At 56.1% G+C, this 21,559-nt stretch overlaps 1 protein-coding gene across 2 annotated transcripts in view; it reads right to left on the bottom strand.

The window, feature by feature from the left end:
* Window positions 1-228: 228 nt before the first annotated feature.
* Window positions 229-21,559, bottom strand: part of ALX4 (ALX homeobox 4) — a 41,384-nt gene continuing 20,053 nt past the window's right edge. For both annotated transcript variants that reach the window (XM_063334286.1, XM_063334287.1), the window contains exons 2-4: window positions 11,903-12,213; window positions 3,790-3,918; window positions 229-1,697 (exon numbers count right to left, since the gene is read on the bottom strand). In XM_063334286.1, the coding sequence (XP_063190356.1) occupies window positions 1,374-1,697; window positions 3,790-3,918; window positions 11,903-12,213 (764 nt within the window). In that variant the 3' untranslated portion in view covers window positions 229-1,373. The remainder of the gene's footprint in view (window positions 1,698-3,789; window positions 3,919-11,902; window positions 12,214-21,559) is intronic.

Here is a 21,559-nt window from a genome sequence, read left to right as displayed (position 1 = left end):
AGGAGAACTTACTTAACAGTTAGTGATGTTGCAGGTAAGAGCGCCGGGAAGGAAAAGCGGGAGGCACATTGGCTCAGACAAAGCAGGCCAGTTCTGGTGTCTCCTGCTTCCTCTGCAAGGTGAAGAGGATCTGAGGTGGCTGGAGATGGGGCAATGCCACCTCGTCCAGTCTCAGGTCCCTTCCCAGCCAGGTCCCTGTGCCGTCCCCCGTGCGGAGATGCCCGCCGCAGCTGCGTGCAGCAGAGCCCTGGGGTTCAGGGCTGCAGGGAGGGGCTGTCACCGCACGTATCTGACCCCAGGACAAGGCGTATGAGGAATTTGATGGCCCCGCACAACCGTGGCTGTGTGCTAGCGCTTGAGCTGTTTCTCAGAGCAGTCTCTATGGGGACCTGTGGATTTACACAGCAGCTGTACTCCCCTGCCATAGCTGCTGTCTCTAAATTGAGGGTAGTAATTCCTGACCCAGTGAAAGCCAGAGGAGACATTTTGCTGCCCCACCATGCACGTGACCCCCAACATTGACCGTGACCGTGGCAAAGCAAACCTCAGGTGCTCCCTGGGGCAGCCGGCCGTGCTGGGAAGCTATTGCCTGCTGGGGTGCCCGCCAGGTGACCAGGGAGCGGGCAAAGACTCCCAGCGTGGTGGCACCGTGCCCTGTTGGGAAGAAAAGCATCCCCTTCACAGGCCTCTACGGCTCCGTGCTTCACCTCAGACTGCAAGATGGAGAGGAAGGAAGCAGGGTAGAAGGAGACAGGATAATGTTGCCTTCTTTCTAGCCCTGGGTATCTTCCCAGCTCTGTTCCCCGTTCAGCTGTGGGAAGTTGTGGCTCCTGCTAAGAAGACAGGAGCAGCCTGAGAGGTGTCTCTTTGCTGGTGCCAGAGTCCCCATCCAGTCCCCTGCCCAGGGCAGAACAGATCTGAGCAACACTGTTGACAAATTAGGAGGGGATGTTTTGTGTGTGTGTATGTGTGTGTGTGTACGGGGGTGGGGGAAGCCGCTGAAATGCCAGCCGGCTCTTGCTCTTTGGAAAGGCAGATCTGGTGTCAGAAAAAGGAGTGGGGAGAAAAAATGCCCAGGTTATTGGGGAGGTGGTGGTGAGAGGGGACGCATCCCGACCCAGGTCTCACTGGAAGAGGTGCTGCTCCACAGCCTCCCTCTCCCTGCCTGATCCCAGGAAGCCGGGAGCTGCCACGTTCATGCTGGAAACACTCCACTTACGTTAACATATGTACTTTATATGCCTAGGGTAGCTAAAAGTGCTGCATTCAGATCCCCGAGGAGGCAACTGCTGTCTGGAGTCCAAGCGGATGGATTTATTGGGCTGTCCCCATGTGCTCTCTCCGTGTCTGGCGGGCGCTGGGCTGCAGCCCTGTCATGTCGCCCAGGAGATAGCGGCGCTGTGCTCCTTTGCTTTCATCCTCAGGGCAGCGATGCTGGAGGTCTTGCGGTCCGGCTCGCTGTTCAGCTCGTAGCCATTGAGGCCAGGGCTCATCCCGGCTGTGCCGAAGAGGCCGCCCATGTGAGTCTGTCCCACGTGGCTGCCGGGGCCGGAGACACCGAGGAACTCGGAGACGCCGCCGGCCGCGTGGGGGTGAGCATGGGGGGACATGCAGGAGGGCACCGTCTCGCAGGGGACGACGCAGGCGGGCACGGGGGAGGCAGCTCCATTGTTGCCGATCCAGGAGGGGTTCTGGATCTGGGGGTGGGAAAAGAAGTGTCAGGGCTGTCCCGTGTGGGATGTGGCCGGCGGCTGGCCTGGGGAGAGAGAGTGTGTCCGGCCCTGGTGCCTGGGGCCAGCCAGTGCAGCGGGATGCGGCATGCTGGCCCCTGCAAGCAGTGGCTTCCACAGCCCGCCCTGAGCCAGTGGGTCCCCTCCAAAATCTGTATGCCAGCCCGGACAGCGGCAGGGAGTGTGCGAGACTAACTTGCAGGGGAGCAGGACTGTGCCCCTCCTCTGCCATAGTGTCTCTCTGTTCATCTGTTCCCGCTCCCAGCCATTTCTCTTTCATTTTTTTTGGTACCATGAGCACTTTTTGGAGCAGGAATGCTCTCGACACAGAAAACCTGGTACCATCCACCGTGTTACTCTGGGCCTACCCATCACGGGGGGAACAGGCAGAAAGGGATGCTGTGGGGCAGCTGATCTGCCTTCCTGCCCCAGCTTGGGGCAGTTTTGCCAAGGCAAAGGCTTTTCGTACCACACAGACATGCCCATGGGAGCTGAGCTGCCTGCAGCCCCCCTGCCTCTTGTTGCCCATTGCAGAAGCATCGCCTGCCGTGCTGCAGAGCAGAGCCCTGCGGAGCCACCTCGTGCAGCCATCTGGGCTCCTGCAGTGTCCCTCATAAAAGGATATTGCAGAAGAAGAGAGGGGGGGGCTCAGTATGTGCCAGCAGGAGTAGGTGCGCTGCGGCTGGGGGGGGTGGACACAGGCACGCAGGATGAAAGCGGGGATGAGGCGAGCAGCTGGCTGGAGCGAGAGAGCAAAGGGCCCTTCATCCCACCGCCCCGCTGCACCCCTCACCCTTGGGCCCTCTCTGATCTCTTACCTCCTGCAAATTGCTTTTCATTTTTTTTGATCTCTGGGGCTGGGAGAGGAGGGCAGCATGGAGGGAGGGAGCAGTGTAAGTTACAAAGGCAAGAGAATGGAGTGCTGAAAAGGCTGCTGAGAGCGTCATCTGCTTGAAAAGCTGCTTTGGCATCTCTCAGCTGTTTCATAAGGGCTTCTTGTTCAGTTTGGGGGAGACGCCAAGCAGGAGAGAGGTCAAACGCTCCTGGCTTGGCCGCGGGGGAGCTTTGGTGCAGCGCTGGCTGGGGAGGTAGCTGACAGACGGGGCGTCAGGCGGGGAGGGCTCCCAGCAGATCTGCGAGGACAAGTCGGGTTCAGAGCATCACGCCTGCAGAACTGCGCCCTCCAGCAAATTCTGGGTGGCGGGAAGAGGAGTCGGCAGGATGGAGGGAGTGCTTTGTGGGGGCACAGCCTAGCCCTCCAGCTAATGAACGCCCGTCTGCCCTGGCAGCGTCTGAAGGCAGTGTTGTGAAACAGCGGCTGGGCCAGTGCTTAGGAGGCTACTGTGGTGACAGGTTTCCCAGGCAGCTGTGTCACCTGCCTCCTGGGCCAGGGCAGGAATGATCTCAACAGGACCCCGGAGCAGCCCCAGATACCCCAAGAAGGCTGCTGCTACCCTTCCTTTGGAGCACAAACACACAAGCCCCATGGGACGCATCCCCAGACGTCACTGAGCACGCTGTGGGTACCACAGCCCATTACTGGGAGATGGCTCTGGGAATTTGCCAGGGGAAAAATGCTTTTGCCCAGCTGCCTAAAGAAGCAGCATGGAAACCTAGGCAGGGTAACAAGAAGTGTTCCTGAGAACTACTGGCTTTTACGCATGAAATAGCCTTTGGGACCTTTTCCAAACCAGTGGGAAGTTAGCGGGCAGCAGCACACGTGACGGGAGAAGGACAGCGTAACAGGATGTGCTGAGCAGGGTGACCTGTGGCCAAAGGGTGGCCGCACCATATCACGCAGGGCTGGGCTTGGTGCCTGCTTTAGAGATGGCTGCTTCGGGCCAGGGCACAAGGGAACTGGGCAGGACACCCGGCTAAGTAACTCCTGGCCTTCCAGTGCTTGGCCGTATAGCCCCAGCCCCGGCGCTCTTGCAGCCTTGCCCGAGGGCAGGTGGATGAACCCGAGAAGGGAAGCATCACTTGGGGGGGGGAACGGGAGCAGAAGCGGTGTGTCCAGCCGGCATCGGGACAGATGGACCAGGGCGGGGAATGCGCTCACCTGGGCGTAGTTCTCAGCACGGGTGAGCAGGGGCAGCTCGTAGGCGGTGGAGAAGTGGGTCCGGACCTGCTGCATCTGGCCGAACCGCTCCCGCTTGCGCCATTTCGCTCGCCGGTTCTGAAACCACACCTGGGGAGAGGGCGACAGGGGGGCTGTGAGCAGGGGGGCCGGCAGCGACTGGGAGCCCGGCAGCCCTGGGGAGCCCACGGGCAGGCAGGGCTTCACACACCAGCTCCACAGGGGAGCAGCCATCCTGCCCCACGTCCCCGGGGGGTCTGGAGCCAGCCTGCCCTCACAGACTGGGAGCACCACAGACAAAAGGCGATGGCCAGCTTTCGGTGTCCTGCCTGTCTAGGGACAGTCACAGCTCTTGCCTCCCACGGCCTGGTTTGCCCTGGGATAACCCATCTTCCTCCTGCCCCTGAATCGGTGTTACCCCGGCGCTGGCCGCAGCTCTCGTGCCGTCAGCCAGTCTCAGAGACGCGTGAATACACCCGTGTGTGCCGCTGCCAGGCTGAAACCAGCCGCGCTGGGGCTTTCCCCGAGCCTAACCCTGGCTTCTGATGGTGCCGTTGGCTGAGAACTTGCTTTTCTCACTGAACTCTCAGTCTTATTTTTCCTAACTGTTAAAAAAAATAAAAAGTGTAACACCCCTCCCTCCTTAGCTGCAGGAGAGGACAAGTGCCCTCTACAGAGCTTCATGTCCTTTGCTTTTCACCGAGTTTTCTTTGCAGGGTTTGCAGCGCTCTGCTTCACAGTGCTGCCCAGATCCCTTCAAGGCAGAGGAAAGACCAAAACTCTGTTTCTGCTCTTATTTTTACTGGCTTGACATCAGTGTGGATTATTGCACTGTTGTCAGCACCATTGCTCCTGATTTGCATCAGCCTAAGAGAGATCAGAGCCTGGCCCAGTGTCTTCAAAGCCTCTTGAAGCTTGTGAGTCAGGGAAACACATCAATCAAGAGCCGCTTTGAAGGCAGCGAGAGATGCAGGCGATCACCAGGGGCTGGGTTGTGCAGGTCACGCCAGTGCATGAAAGCAGCAGCCCTAGAGACGCTCGGTTCTGCTTCGAGTTTTACACGGTGACCGGTGGGGGGGGAGGAGGGGGGGGCATCGCTAACGAACAGCTCGGCCCTGCCTGCGCCTGGCCATGGGGCAGCCCGGCTGCTTGGTGGGCAGCTGGGGCAACCAGGCGCCAGGTGGGAGGCTCACATCCGTGGAGAATGGTGGGGTGAGCCGGGCACTGGGCATGGGTGGGGGGGCAGGCCGGCTTTTGGCGGGGCAGGAGAGCGGTGGCACTTGCAGCCTGCATCAGCGCAGCTAGAAGCTGCTACAGGGAGAGACGGGCTCTGTGGTTTCTGGTCTGAGCGTGTGCTGGAAGAGTCATTTCAGGCTCTCCTGCTTCAGTTTCCCCCTCCCCACCGTGCAGGCAGCCTTGTGCTGGCCTCTTGCAGCTCCCCACCGCGGCCAGCCCCGCGGTACGAGCGGGCAGCTGAGGGGCTGGCCATGCGCTGTGGTCTGCTCGGCGCGGGGAGCAGGCGGGACGGCCCCCGGGCACGTCCTCCCCATGTGGGCTGCAGATGGTGTAGGGTTTAGCACCCTGCCCCGCGGCCGTGGCAATGCCACTGGCATGGGCCATCCACAAGCCAGCCGGACTGGCCACACCCAAAGCAGCAACCTGATATTACCCCCCCACCCCGAACCAAAAACCCTACGAGGATTTTCAGCGGGTGCAAAAAGCACCAGCAGAAAGGGCCTAACATAATCCCAGCTGAGCACACGCTGCACATGAAGAGTGTCCTACTGGAGCGGGTTTGATGCCCCAGGCATCTGTCTGCTTTTCTTCTACCTCTTCTTGGCACGGCCGCTCCAGCCCAGCTGCAGGCCAGTCCCGGGGCTGGCCCAGATGATGCCGCTTTGATCTGCAGATTCAAAGTTAGCGGTGGTGACCCGATTCCTCCTCGGGCGGAGGAGGCCCCGCTGTGCACAGAGGGGTGGAGAGCAGGTAGGGAGCAGAGCGCTGGCTGCTCGCAAGGCTGGGGCGAACATATGCCAGGCATATGCGGCCATTCCTCTAGCCTGGCGAAGGCACCGGCCGGCCTGCCTGCCCGCCAGCCCGGCTGCACACCTGCGCTGCCGAGCCGGGGAGCCTGGCTGAGCATCCCTCCCGGGAGCTGGGCAGCCGCCCCGACGGAGCCACGGGGAGGTTTCCCGGGGCCGGCGGAGGCGGAACAGGGTCTCCAGCACAGGCTTCTCCTCTGCTGCTCCTCATTTACGCATCGGATTGAACTGGCGCTGGCAGAGCAAAATGGTTTAAACTGGCAGTTCCTGCACTGCCAATGCCCACGCGGCTGGTGGGCTGGGAAGCTGTGGAAAACCATCACCTTAGGCCGAAAGGAAGAATGCCTTCAGCCTGGGGGCACTGGAGATGCTCTGAGGGCTGGCAGTGAGACACTGCTCCAAAACGCTTGCGACAAGGTTTGCACTGCTTTTTAAAGTTCTCCTTTCTCTTCTGGTCCAGGTCCTTTTAGGCTGCTTGGCATCTTGCACTCAGGTGTCTCCAGGCCTCCACAGTGCTTCAGGGAAAACGGGTCAGGCAGGGCAATAGATAGTGCGACGATGTCAGCAAAAACCCAAATAATCCTAAGTATTTCCTGGCTTCCTCAGTCTTAGAAGACACCTGCTTTTAAAAAGCAAATCTAAAACCCAACAGAAGTCCATTTTCCTTTCACTGCCTGTCACCTTTTGTCAAGCGAGGCTGCTATGGGACAGGGATGTGACAGCTGAGGTTGCAGCAGTCGGTGCAGCGTGTCCTCTGGGGTCAGGATGGGGTACTCCGTGCAGGGATAAGCAGTCGCTGTGGGCTGCGTCTCAGTGTTAACAATTAGAGTGGGAGTGTAGGGTAATGTCATTTATCTGACTCCTGCAGACAATGCTTTGATAAGCCCTGATGTACCAAATCAGCCCTATAAAATTCTACAGAACAGAAAATGTTTCATGTCTCCATAAACATTCAGCCATATGCTGGTACCTAAATCCATATGCATACACAGCTGACGTGCTGCGGGGGGTGGAGAGGCCGGGAACGGCCTGAGACAAAGAAAGCAGGAGGCTCCTGCTCACTGTCCTGCTGCCACCACCCTGGCACCCAGCTGGCGCTGCAGCTCTGCCCCTGCCACCAGGCCCCACGCACCCCGCGCCGGGCACGGCTGGATGGGCTGAGCCGGCACCTCACGCTCTGGCCATGGATGGATGCTTGGGGACTGCATTGCTGCGTTCGTCCTTCCTCCAGGTTAAAGAAAAAGATGATTTCCCCTCTCTGCTACCTGCGGCGGAGTGGGAGGTTGGCCTTTGCGGACGTGAGGGTGGGCTGGTGGCAGCTGTGGGGCTGGGTGCAGCCCGGTGCCCCATGCCCTGTGCTCAAGCCCCCCTCGCTGCATCGCTGCCTGGCTGCAGGCAAGAGCTGCCCACCGCCTTCAAGCTTCACGTGCTCCCGCTCTCCCGCACCATCCATTCTGCCCATCCCTGTCCTCCAGCCCTGTTGCCCTCCTCCCTCTGCTCAGCCTCTGTCCGTCTGTCTGTCTGTCTGTCTGTCTCTCTCTCTCTCCAGGACCCCATCCCTCTGGTACAGGCCAGGCCGTCTGCCCTCTTCCCGGAGATGGCCACCAGCCCTTTACTTTCCAGCCTGCAAGAACAGAGCCAGAATTCATCCTTGAGCGCTGAAACTGGACACCATTTTATCAGTGGCCTGGAATGGGAAATTGGAGCCTGGGATGAGAGAATTGAATAACTTGAGCTTGTTTTCATTTCATGTTTAATTTCCTGCAGGCTTAGCTCAGTCTTTCCGCTCCTTCCACCAGCCTCCCAGGGTTTTATGGGGGAAAAGGGATCAAGATATATTACTTCTTGCTTTGCTTTGCTTTTTTTCTTTTCTTTTTTTTCCAAGGCGGTGATTTTGCTACAGCGGAGTTTGACATTTCCCTCTCACTTTCAAGCCCCCGCTGCATCACAGACTCACCGCCGAAAACATTTCATTAACGGTCCCAGCAATCATAAGGCTGGCTCTGGGCGGGGGGGCTGGCTGAGGGGTTATATTCCCTGGCCGCCAAGCCTCCTTCCAGCCCCAGCTCTTTCTCCTCTGCCACAGGGCAGGCCGGGAGGCAGAGGTACTTGCAGCCCAAAGCTGGGCTGGCGTGGGCTTGTGTGTGTGTGTCTGCTTGCAAGGGGAAGGAGCCGTGTGTGAAGACACGTGTGCGTCTACCACGTTTCTCCAGTGTCATCGCCTCAGAAATCTGCTGCAGCCCTGGATGGGCTGGAAGAAGCTCAGGCAGTTGCCGGTACCAAGCAGGAACTCTTTCTGGGGCTCTGCAGCCCCAGACATGGAAGAGGAGGAGAAAGGAATGGGATATGCATGCCATGTAGGATTACACGGAAACAGTGCACACCTTTGCAGGTTTGTTTCCGAGCCCTAGCAGCCTCTCCCTGGTGGGGTGGCTCTGCCTCTGCGCAGGGCTTACGCACGGCTCCCATGTCGGAAAACAGGGACATGCAGTAGCTTAATAGAACTTGGCTGCAAGAGGCCAGGTCGTGGCGGGCAGGCAGGGAAAACGCAGTGGGAATTAGCTTTGACATTGTCAGACACCAGCACCGATGGCTGGCAAGCAAGGCAGGCAGAGGAATGGAGCAGAAGAGGGATCAGGCTGCGGGATGCCACCGCTCCGCAGACAGCACGGCCCGCCCCATGCCCGCTGCTGGCATGAGGTCTTCTCCAGGCACCGAGGTCTCCGTCAGCTCTTTCACTAATGAAGCATGAGCTTGGGAAAGGGATGGAAAGAAAACAGAGCTGCCGCTTGCCTGTCTGGGCTCTGCATCTGCCCCTGCCTGCAGCACGGTGGCTGGTTGTGCTCCCTGGGGAGCCGAGCCTGGCCAGAGGGGACGACCTCCAGCCAAAAGCTGGCTCAGCTGTGGGAGGGAGCATCACACCTCAGACCTGCTGGGCACCTCGCCTTCCTGCCACTCTGCTTTGCTTGGTTCAGCCTTGCAGGCAGGTAAAGCTGGCCTCCATGAAAGTAGCCCAGGATGCTTGCCATCCCTTAGAGGACCGTACCTTCCTTGGAAAAGGCGCCGTTGAGCTCCCCTCGAAGCCCATGAGGCTGCAGTAGGTGTGTGCCCAGACACCCCAGAGCAGCCAGAGCCCCTGCCAGCTTGACAGCAGGCGCCTGAGTACATGGCTGCTGTTTGGCTTGCAGAAGGAAACAAGTAAGGGGCTCGTGACTTATTTGTGATTTTCACCCTCTGCCTTGGTGCTGGTTGGGCCCTTGGTCCTTGCAGTAGGCATCTGCTTCTCCATTGATCCCCTGGGCTGCTGCCCCATGCCCGTGCCCGCTCTTCAGCTGCAAGCTGATGCCCTCGGAGCTGCAGCGGGGAGGCACTGCAGAGCAGAGCTGCCCAGAGGGGTGGGAGGCCAAAGCCAAGCCAAAACAAGCTACAGCATAACCCAGAGCTGGAGACAGGCGCTAGGGTGATTCACAAAGGCCTTGGTCCCGAAAGCCTCCCTCGTGGGAAGCACAGCCCTGTGCCATCAGCAGAAGAGCCCCATGCCACCCCAGGCCGTGTCCCCGTGCCTCATAGGGGCTGCCACCACCGTGCCAAGGCTGAGCACCTCGCTAGCCAGCACCCCAACCCCCTGGGAACCCACGTGAAATACCTGGCACCCGGGGTGCCCCTGAGCCTGCCCAGCCAGCACCCACAGCACTCGGCACAAGCCTGCAGGTTCTCGCTCGCCAGTGACAGGGAGACTGCATTTCTCCCCACGGCACGGCAGCCCTTCAGCATGGGGCAGTGGCTGGGTGCCAGCCCGCAGCCCGAGGGACAGGGTCCTTCCCAACGGGGCTGGGGGAATGAGTGAAATGCACGTGCTTACCCCTTTCACCCCAGGGTAAGTGCTCGAGCGGCCAGGCCACTTAGACAAGTCCTTCAGACGCTCTGTTATATGAGCCCTGTCATCGCCATCCCAAGTGAGAGGTGCAAGCTGGCGGCCGGGAGAGGAGAGGGGCTGTTCTCGGCTGCCCATGCCGGCGGGCTGCTGGGGCGCTTCTCTCAGGGCAGGGTGAAACCCCCAGGCTGTCCACCCCTCCCCTTGCCAGATTTCCTCCTGGCTGCCTGAGGAGGTGCTTCTGCTGTCGGCTGCAGTGTTATCCAGTGGTAAAGTGGTGAAAAAAAAAACCCTGAGATCATGGCTCACATGTAACGAACTTGTGGAATGCCTCTGGCTCGCCTGCCCTGGCTCTGCTGGCCAGCCCTGCACACTAGCTGGGATGTGCTAGCTGCGCACCCGGGCTCAGAGGCGAGCAGGAGGAGCCGGCCACCCTCCAGCACCTCATTCCCATTCCTGAGCTAAAGGAATTTCATGCACCGTGCAGTCGGTAACCCGATGCTGCGCCCGGCCTCCCAGGAGACCCCATCAGCGCTAGTGATGTGTCCCTGGGAAATCAAGGGCTGCGTCCAGCGGCAGAAGCAAAGAGCTGGTGCTTTCAGCGCTGCCTTCCCCTGCCCATCCCGCAGTGCTCAGCACGCTACGCGCAGGACCAACGGGAATCGCGCTGCTTTCTACTGAAATGCAGCCATGTCCGGCCTGAAGAGAAACAGCTGTGGGGAAGAAGAGCATTGCAAACCAATTTAGGCGAGCAGACGAGAAAAATCCCGCAGCTAGTTGAAACTGGAAGTAAATGTACAGAGAAAGGATGTGTTTACAGGATCTATATACAGAAAAATGTACTTATGCAAGGATGCTGGCCTGACTGTTTGCAACAACTGCTTGTAAATGTTAGAGCAGAGGAAAAGCTGGGCTGCCTGGGACCTGGGAGTCTTCCTGGTATAAAATGATAATCAACTGCCTCCACACGCTAGCTATTCTCAACGCTAAGGCAGGTTCTGGGAGTGGTGAGCTGATAAATGCCTGCAGACAGAAGTCACAGGATTAGCTAGACTGGAGAATGAGAGAGAGCCTAAGCTTCAGCAGAACCTTTGATGGCCATCAAGGCATGAGCTGCAGATGCCCGCTCCAAGTGGTGGTGCTCCTATTTGCAAATGCTTCTGAGCTCTGCCAGGCCTTCGGTTTAACCTTGACTCAGAGGAAAGAGCAGCGTTCAGAGAATCATTCACTTCTCCAGTGTGGAGTTTGGCTCTGCTGGACGCCCAGGTCAGTTCAGGGGAGCTAGTTCATGGGAGGTGGCACCTGTGTGGGTGGAGGCGGTGAGAATGCAGCACAGCTGTTTGACTCTCCTGCTTCTTCCAAGATGGTGGGAGCACCTTTTTGCTCCAGATCACCAGGCTTCGTGCAGTCTTAGTGCCTGCTCAGCTGCCTCTCCTGTACCACCTCATACCCTCTGGTACTGAACGTCCTGGTCACCTCCACATCCCCATCTTGCCAGAAAGCGCCCATACTGCGGGAAAGCTCGCTCCTACTCAGCCTAATGAACCTGTGTTCCCTGCAGAGTCTCCTGAAGAAAGTAGGTTTTGTAGTAGCTTTGTTTAGGGTGGTGGTGAGGCTTATCTGCCTCAAGGACAAGAGGCCTCTCTCTGAACACTGCAGCTCAGGACACCAGCCCAAATTAAGGAGCTGACACTAGTGTCACAGAATCACAGAATGGCAGGGGTTGGAAGGGACCTCTGGAGATCATCTAGTCCAACCCCCCCGCCAGAGCAGGGTCACCTAGAGCAGGTTGCACAGGAAGGCGTCCAGGCGGGTTTTGAATGTCACCAGAGACGGAGACTCCACCACCTTTCTGGCAGCCTGTGCCAGTGCTCTGCCACCCTCAGGGTAAAGAAGTTCCTCCTCATGCTTAGGTGGAACTTCCTATCCTCAAGTTTGTGCCCATTACCTCTTGTTCTGTCAGACATGGATGTACCTCAGCACACTGGAGAGGTGTGCCAGCCCGCAGCATGGGCTCTGGGTCGGGCTTGGCTGCCTGCAGGCTGTGGTGGGGCTGCAGGGGACCTCAGGCACAGCAAGGGACAACCAGTTTTCAGGTCTCATGGATTCATTCCCCAGAGAGCAGGGGCTTGTTCGCAGCTCGCCCACCCCTCGCCCAACCCCAGGCCACCCCCATTACCTGTACACGAGCCTCGGTGAGGTCTGTCCTCATGGCTAGCTGCTCCCTGGCATAGACGTCTGGGTAGTGGGTCTTCTGAAAGACCTTCTCCAGCTCCTCCAGCTGGTAACTAGTGAAGGTGGTGCGGTTCCTTCGCTTTTTGCCCTTGTTGCTCTCCGAGTCGGCCTTGTCCATGGGACTGGGGAGGTCCGTGCTGGCCCTGTCCTGGGGCACTTTGACCCCGGCCTCCTTCACGCTGAGGTAGCTGCTGTCCATTCCCGAAGGGTCGGAGCTGGGCTGCAAGTCGGCCTCTCCCAAACTGCTCTCCTTACCTATTTGAGGGGTAGGGCAGAGAGGGGAGAGGAGGGCAGGTTTGAGCAGGGTGGGGAGAGAGAGGGAGACGAGAGGGAAGCAGATGTAAATGTTTTGACCAATGAATTGGTCCAACCAATGACAGCTGGCCATGGCGGTTGGGCAGCAGTCCCCACAGGCAGGCAGAGAGGCTGACGCCAGCCTGGGCAGAGGCAGAGGAGGGAGGCGAGGCAGGGGGCTCCCTGGGCGGGCACAGGAAAGGTGCCGGCCTCGGCCTCAGGGGTGCTGGCACCCAGCTCAGGGGTGGCCTGGGCACCTGGCTGGGCCCAACTCGAGGGAAGAGCTGGCTCTTATGGCGGGGGGGCTGTTGGCAGCCCACGGATGCCAGCACAGCTGGGGAAGGGAAGGTTGGGGTGAGCTCTACCAGGTCCTCCTGATTCCTTTCCACGTGCCTGGAATGGCACCCCAGCGAGACCCTCCTTCACCCTCCCACTGCCCACAGTGGGACTGAACCCCGTGGAAGACTACATTCCTTGGTCCCAGCCACAGGGGCGGTCTCTGAGAACAAAGGGACCCAAACCCAGAGGATGGTCACCAGTCACCAGCCCATCCGTGCTCCCCTACCGAATAAAACATGGCAGAAAACCAGGGGCACACCGCAGCCACGCGTGGTGCTTGGTGGGATCTGTTTTCTGCTCATGCATCCCCAGGCAACGGTGGTGTGCCAGCAGAGGTGTTCCTGACTGACACCCCCGGTCACCCCCACAGCCTTCTGCGGGGACTTGCGCTGCTTTCGTCAAAGCAGCAATGAACAGCCCTCAGTGCCACAGAAAAGGCTGATGTGAGACACCTGTGGAAACACCCCAGCCTGTGTGTGGGGCAGAGAGAAATGAGAGGAGTCTCACAGCAGCCTGGAAGGCTGTTCCTGCCTGACTGCCCTGAGCAATTAATAATTAACAGGCCATGACATACGAGAGCAGTACCGTGAAGCAGGAGGTGGACGTTTCAACCGCTGCAGTGAGCTGGTTCCTCTCTAAGGCTTAGCAGCTATGAGTGAAACCAGGTGTACGTGCCCTCAGGCACAGGCAAAGGCTGCTGTGATGGGGCATCCTCTCCTCCTCACCTCCTGCCTCTAGCAATGGTGGTGCCCCCTTCATTAGCAAGACCCCTGCCATGCTAGCAGGATCTTGATGGGTACCCAGTGGCACGTAGCACCTCTGGTGACAAGTGGCCATGGCTCTCCCTTGCCTCCTGCTGCTGCTTCGTGCAGCAGGCTGTGCCCAGACCAGAAGAAGAGGGATTTGTGTGAGCAGGTGGCCCACCGGGCATGTGCTGTGCAGTCTGGTGTCCTGGTGTCCTCTCTGCCCACATTTCTGGATGGAATCTTTGGACAAAAAACATGGTAGCCGTACTTCAGGGTTTAGCCTTGGGCCGCTACACTCGGCTCCGAAAGGTCTGGGAAGGAAAGGGTGCAGTAGTAGTACTTCCTATCTGTGCTTTCCTTACCAAGCCCACTGGCTAATCTTTTTTTTTTTTATTTTTTTTTTAAATTTCTCATTAGCCTATTTTTAAATGTCCTCAGTCCCGGATCAGTCTTTCTGGGAAACAGCTCCACCATCTAGTGATGTCCCCCACTGGGAGATTTCCTTCAGCAGTGTCATATCCAGGGTCTTTAATGACAGCTCAGGCATCTTAGTCCATGTCTTTGGAAATTCCCATTTTTTCCAGCACTCATCCCTCGTTGCAACATCCTACCACCTAATTCACTGTATATTATGAGTTTAGTCCTTCTGTGAACAGCTCTGTCATGGCTTCACAGCCAAAAGCCTGTGAGCAGGCTTGTGAGAAGATATACATATCCTTGCCCTTTTCTCACTCTCACAGCGGAAAGACTGCATCGAGGTGATTGGGGTGAAAACAGGAGGATGAAATGTAGCTGTTGTTCTCGGCCACGATGGCAAGAAAGACCCAAGTTTAAGCTTGGGAGCGTGAGCTATGAAAGGTATTTGTGAAAAAGTTGCCCAAGTTAGTACAGAGGAGTTAGGGGCAGAACTGGGATGAAGGCACTGGACGTGCAGGGGCTATCTGCCACTGCCACCCTGCTGTGGTTTCAGATTTATTGCTTCCTCTCGTACTGTTCCCTAGGGCTTTTGAGGAGCTCCCTCTAAAGCTCAGCAAAGCCCGATGTTGTCTAGCTCAACTCTCTTCACTTCGATCCTTAGAAATATTTTGTCAAGATTTATACTTCCTGGGTGACAGGGCCGGTGTCCAGGCCAGTGTCACCCTGCCTCCTCTTTGCACCTGCACCCACTGATGGGCTGAGCTGCTCCACCGCTGCGGGGGGATGCAGGGGGACAGGCCCGTCCAGAACGGGCTGGGACAGTGCCCTGCCCCACAGCCTGGGTAAATTGTATGCTACGGCCATGATAGTTATTCTTTTCAAAACTAACGATGATGAAACAGTTCCAGAAAGTTGCAGCAAGGCAGACCTACTGCCTATGAGAGTCAGTAGAGATGGAGTAATAAGTACATAAATAAATAAGTAAAAGTATTCTGGGAAATTTTTTCCTCCTTTCTTTCTATTTTATTATTTATGATATCAGGAAGCTCAGTACATTTTCCCCATGCCTTTGAGCTGGCTGCCTCCCTAATTCCCAGGTCCCTCGCGACGCCAGCAGCAGCAGCAAACGCAAGACCTGGGGCTTCTCCTCGGGAACTTCCCTGCCGCTTCTTATTGCTCGAGCAGCTCAGCTAGCTGGGGAAGGGTCTGCACAAACGCACACACGCAGAGAAAAGCTCTGTCTCTGATGTCATTTCGTTGGCGGGAGAGCTGGAGCTGCAGCTGGGAGCAGGGCCCAGGGCTTTCAGCAGTGATACTTATCTCTGCCGCGAGCCATCAGCCCCAAGGAGCAAGCGGCGGGTGTCCCCATGCCTGCCTGCCGCCAGCCCAGAGCCCTCCTTGCCGGCGTGGCCACGCTGCTCTCATGCTCCCACGCTGCGGGCGCTGGCAGGGATGAGCTGTGGCCATAAGGGGGGCAGGGAGAGCGGGATGGAGGGTGGGAGGCAGGGAGCACGGACAGCAGCGTAGGGAGGGGATGGCGTGCATCCACCCTCGGCTGAGCATCCAGAGGAGTAACCCTCATTCCCTAAGAACAGGCTTCCTGACCTCAAAACAGTCATGCTAACTGCTGAAGTGAAACAAATTGCATACATCTGCATATGGATATGTCCAGACTTCCTGTAACTGGAGATGGCCTCAAAGTTTCAGTGCAAAGTTTGGGGTGTCTGTTTCTAATCAAACCTAGAGAGACCTTGAGCAACATATTGTGAAGATCTCCATGACAAGAAGGTAATGCGAGTATCATTGCACCCTTACAAGCCTGATAGGACCGCTTGGTACCTCCTTCATTGCTTACGACTCCGTCCTTGCCCTCGCAGCAGTAGAAAGAGGATATTTTATGGCTTCCCATCCTGATACTCTGCTCTCCCAGTGCCTTGGCTGCCTGCTAGACCATCGGCACTTCCAAGAACTTCCCTGAGTCACTCTGTTTCAGTTGCCAACGGGCAGGGACAGCCCAGGACAGCCGGGCACGTGGGCCCCCATCATCATGCTGCTCCTTTTCGGGTAGGAGAGCTGCCTGCATCCCCACCTCACCTGGAGGGGAAATGCCTTTCTGATTTCACCACATCTGTCCTGGGAACCCCATGGAGGAGAAATGGGGTGCAGGAAACAGCCCATGCTGCATGCGTGGCCGTGCAGTCAGCCCCCTGAGAGGTCCAGGCAGCACAGCGCTCTGCCGACACCCCGGCTAGAGGGAACGGGCATTTTAACCTCACCGTCACAACATCTGGATTCACAACTCATATCTGTTTTTTTCCTGAAGTGTGCTATTTTGGGAGGGTGATGACATAAAATCTTCTCTATGTAAGATCTTAACCATGAAATTTAATTTAATGCAACGTCAGCTTGGTGCATCCCAAGCTTGGTGCATGCAAAGTAGAGCGAGATGTTTCAAATACACAGCTTCGGGCCCAGCTTGAAATGACAGGTGTCCTTTGCACAGCACAAACATGACAAGCCGCGGCTCCTTTGTGATAAGACTCCTTCACATAGATCCTGTGGTTGCAGCCCCACAGCCTCAGAGGTTGGAAGACAGCTACACAGCCAGCAAACCCCAGGGCTGCAGGCAGCACAGGGCTCTTTCCCCCAGGCCCCAGGCAAAGAAGCCTCCAGGGTCTTGGTGTTGCTAATGTCCTGCTCTGGCAGAGTCTCCTCCAAGCCGTTACGGTCTCAGTGAGGAGCCCCAGGCTACCCCAGCCCTGGGGGGCTCTGAGAGTAGCCAGGGACCCCTGGACACCTAAAGGCACACAGCAGCTCACAGAGGCTGCCCGCCAGCAGCCAACCCACATCCAAAGCGTGTGGCACAGGCGGCGTGTGGCCGTGCCAGGTGGCCTCTCTGCTCCCACACTAAGTGGTGTAGGGGCCTTCTGCCTTCCCACCCAGGCGTGGACACAAGGCTTTTCTCCCTGCCCATCCCCAGATCCCTATGGCCTCCTACACCAGCCATTTCATGGTGCCTCTCCATGCCTGCAGAGCCGTGGTCTGACTTCTGCTTTTCACAGCAACAATGCTTTTTTTAAAAAAAAACAAAACAAAAAAAACAACAACCCAAAACTTCTAGTGCAGATGCTTAAGAAGGCTTTTTAAATCCAATTCTGGCTCTTAATGTCATTCTTTCAACTCCTGCTTAAATACCAGTGCTAAAATTTTGCCTGGATAGGGTTTGGGCAGTGTATTCTACACTTCTTACCAAGGAAGATTTGCAGCACAGCCCAGCCAGCACACCTCCAGGACTTGGCTGGCTGTAGTAACCTTATCCAGACCTTGTGATCTTGCCTTAACACATGCTGAAGCCATTATACTTGTTCCCAAGTTGTCTGTTGCAGCCTTCTGCCTCCTGTCTGTCATTGCAGCCTAGAAGTCAGGGCTATCACTTAAAAAATGTCCACATTTTGGGTTACATAGGATAAAAAGGAGTGGCTGGATTTTAGACGTACAAAGGCCCACATCTTAAGGTTTATTCCCATTCAGGGAGTGAGCTCTCTTGCAGTCTGCAGATGTAGAGAAGAGTTTAAAGATGGAGAGAAGACACAGAATTTTGTGACTGAATCTAGCACTACTGATATTACTAGCAGTGATCAGATACTTAAACATACCTTCACTTTTGGGCCCAACTGAAGTGAAAAACTGGGCAGCACTCATCTCAATTGCAGGTGGTAAAAGGCTGCATAAGACACAAGCCATTGGCATTGTTCTGGAAGCTGCAGTTACCCTTACTGATAAGCAGAAACCAATTGGAGCATCTCCATTTCAACTCTGGATGAGGATGAACACATCTCCTTGTGACCAGCAGTTCCCTTGAGTTTGCATAAAGCAGAGCTGGTTACCGTATGGAAGCACATCTGTCCATTTCTCCCAGCCACGGAGCTCATTTGGTTCATCCTGCAGAACCTGAAGGAAAGCTGGAGTACGCTCCAGGCAGCTCCTCTGTTCACGGCATGGCACGCACCGACTTCCCGCTGGGCTGAGGAGACCACTGCGTGACTGTGCTCATCTGCATGGACATAGTCCATCTCTGCTGAGTCCAACCGAAGCTGCTGGCACTGCTGCTCTGCTGCCTGCAGCCTGCTGAGCCTCTACAGCAAAGGAGGGACACAACGAAACCCACAGGCTAAAAATAACTGTGAAATACCTGGCTGCCTCGGAGACCTAATTACAGACAGAAAAAATTCCTATGGAAAAGCCTATTCATAGAAGGATGAAAGGAGGAGAGGAGTGTTTCTTTCTACTGTGCTCCTCCTGACCACACCTAGGGCCCCTACCTTCAAGAAGAGACTTATTTTTCTGAGCAAAGCATATAGCAGGGGCAACACTAAGGCCTGGAGCAGAAAAATCTCAGAAACTCCTTCTGTTCCTGAAAGGCAGTCTGAGGACAATGCCAAAGGTGCCACACAGCACTCCTGGGTCCACAGGCTTTTGGTGTCCCTGCAGTCAGTGTATAACATAACTCACTGGCTCTGTCTCCATTTGGCGTGCCTCGGAGATCATAGAATGGTTTAGGTTGGAAGGGACCTTAAAGATCATCTAGTTCCAACCCCCCTGCCATGGGCAGGGACACCTCCCACTAGACCAGGTTGCTCAAAGCCCCATCCAGCCTGGCCTTGAACACCTCCAGGGACGGGGCATCCACAGCTTCTCTGGGCAACCTGTTCCAGTGCCTCACCACCCGATGCTTCCCTGGGAGTCAAAACAACCTCAGCCCTGGCTGCACTTAGACCCTCTTGTGCTTGGCTGGTTACATTCCCCTCAAGTAAATCACAGTGTGGGTTTGGGGACAGACAGCTTGATACACATTAACTCCAGTGCTGCTGAGAAGCTGATGTCACAGCAACCCTGGGGTTTGTGTGGGTGTCCGCGTGTGTGTTATTTGTTTGTGGAAGTTGCTGTTCCTCTTGCTTTTTTTCTGCATTAGCTTTCCCCCTCCCACCCCCCATACAAACATCTGCTTTCGGGGGCACGCATTGCTTTATTGTCTGATTAGCTGCATTCACACACCCTGTGGCTACTTGGGGAGAGCTCAGCACCATCTGCACAAATGCAATATGCGCCACTTGCTCCTGTTTCATGTTATTTAAAGGACACTAAGAAAACTGGCTTTTATATAAACAAATCAATTCTGAAAACTCCGCATAGAAGCTGTGGCTAGAGCAAAAAGGCACCGTTTATGCCCCAAGTCCTTCTACACGTGGCACGTTCATTTGAACAGCAGGAAAGAGCTGACTAGCAAATTTTAAAGGCACAAAAATGCTTCTAGGAAGCCACTGTAATTGCAGCTCGCTTTCCGGCTCCCAGAATGTGATACAGGAAAAGAGAAAGAACAAGAAAACGTACTGCCATTGCCTCCACGGGGAGAAAATGAAACTGCTCCATTGGCTTCCTCACTACCGAATGTGAAAGGAGATTATTGTTTATGCCAAAAATTCCAAGGCTGGGCATCTTGGCTCTCTCTGAGGAACCCCTGAATTTCTTAGAGACCTGGCTCTCTCCTCTCTGCCACCTGAAGGTCTTCAGTGCCTTGGGGATGCGCTCTGCCGTGCCAGGATCAGCCACAAGATGGCTTTTTAAGTGACAGTGGAGGGAGCTGACAGTCACCTCCGTGCAGCTCAGTGGCAGCCAGACCCTCAGTAGATCCCACACAGGCAGCCCCGGGCTTAGGGCTGAGGGTGGTCAGCTATGGGTTTTCAGCACGCCAGGCTACATACAAAGTCCCGCTTTAAAGCATGACAGTCAAGATGGCTCAGCTACTGCATTTTAAAATGTGGCTTTTATTTCCCACTGTAGGCATGTCACAAACAGCTGGGAAATAATCGTGGGTTTCTGCTATGTCCTACTTATGCCTTCACCTAAAACAGTGTATGTGAACCAAAAGCCACCTAGTACCTCTGAACTGATATGTCACCAGTGCTTGTCTGACAAGAAAGATGCACGAGGCAGGCAAGAATTGGAAGGTGGCTTGAAAGGGCTTTCAGTTTCCCTTTAGCTCTGAATTTGATACCTTTTGGATAAGTAGTCTACGCCTTCCAAAGCAATCCTGCATTGTCTTGCCATGGCCACGGTCACCTGAGGGTCTTGGCTGTTCTCAAGTCCCTCAGAGCCAGATGTGAGCACTTAACTGCTCTGAAGACCTGGCTCAATGCTGAATAAGAAAAAATATGAGACCTCAGAAAGAAAAAAAACACAAACAAATCAGCATCACTAATATAGGACAAAGTATTGAATGAGATCCTCTCAGTCATAGCCTCATACCTACACACAGCCCAAGCTGTTTATTGGGAGCTAAGTCCAAAAAGGTCCGCAGACCCTTGGGTAAATGAAAGGCAGAACAGGCAGCTGTTTCCCAAAGACATTCGTTCTCCACAGACAAGCACTATAGGCAGCCTGGGGCTTTCCATGCCCTGATGCACTGACCCAGCGTGGGGCTTCTGTCCTGCTCCTGTCTGAGCTGAGTTGCCCACCAGCATCTGGGGCAGCATCTGCCCCATCCTCCTGTCTGGCTTATTTTAAGATCATCTGCCTTTCTCAGGGTTGTGTTTCCTTTAGAAAACCTAGATATGGCAAGGTTGCTCCTCCCCTGTTTGGAAATTCTGTCCAGCAGACTTACATGAGGATAGTCTTTAAGGTAGCCAGGATTAAACCCCCTCCCTGCTCCGAGGCCTTTTAAAGTCAGGCCCTGTACCTGCAGAGGGAAAGGTAAGCGCTGGGAAGCTCTGGGGCTGGTGGCCGGCAGTGCCAGTGGAGACACTGAGGGTTGTTCAGATGTGAGTGACAGACGAGGGTGATGCGGGGCTTAGTGCTAAGCTCTCGCTCTGAAATGAAGAGCATAAGCCTCCCCATCGGATGCAGATTTATGTATTCGTCTTAACCTCACCCGTGCCCTTTGGCCACTGCAAAGATCTGAAAAGATCCCTTGCCCGAGCACTGCAAGACAAAAGGGGGCTCTTCACTGCAAGCTGCCATCTCCTCCAGAGCTTTCCCCCACAACCGGTCAGCGCCTCCCTCTTCCCCACAACACGCCCTGGACATTTTCCCTACAATTTCCATCCAAGGCTGGGCACTGGGTGAGCAGGGCATCTGCTCTGTTGGGGAGAGAGGGAGGCACAAGGCACCAGTGCAAACTTCCATGGTCCCAACGCCTGTTGCCTTCCACATTAACCACCCACCAAGAGAAGCACCACCAGCCATCGCGTATGACAGCAGATATAAATCAGCCGCTGAATTAGAGGAGAGCGGGAGACACTCCTTCCAGCTGGTGGGGAGGGCTGGTGAGGCAAAACCACCTGAAGGGAGTCGAGCCTTGCTCTAACGTCTGGCTATGGTGCAGTTTAATTCCCTGCCGCCAGCTTGGAGAGTGATTCACCCCATCCTATGTGTCTGTGCCTGCCCAGACAGTGTTCACGCCGTCGGTCAGTTGGTCTGTCCGTCGGTCTGTCTCTCTCTGCGTTCTCCTGTCTGGCTGCTTTGCAAAAGCAACCTCTTTGCAGCAGAGGCAGCAATGCATTGCTGAAGTTCAGCTGCCTCCCAGAGGTGACTTCCAGTTGCCTGTTCTGTGCCGCTGGTAACAGGGCTGGAGCCGCGACCCTGACAGAACCGACAGGGCAGAGGGGCAGAAGGAGGGAGGTTAGAGCCATTTTGTCACGAGCTGAGCAAGAGCTCAGCTGCCTCTGCATTATGGAGTCCTGTTTCAAATTAGTGACAGACGAACTTCAAAAGGCTTGCAGGCACCGGCCAGAGAGGCGTCTGAGCGG

This window comes from Chroicocephalus ridibundus, chromosome 4 (genome assembly GCF_963924245.1).
Source record: "Chroicocephalus ridibundus chromosome 4, bChrRid1.1, whole genome shotgun sequence".
In the NCBI taxonomy this organism is placed as follows: Eukaryota; Metazoa; Chordata; class Aves; order Charadriiformes; family Laridae; genus Chroicocephalus; species Chroicocephalus ridibundus.
The sequence above is the reverse complement of the archived record's forward strand: the minus strand, read 5'-3'. Positions and strand labels throughout refer to the sequence as shown.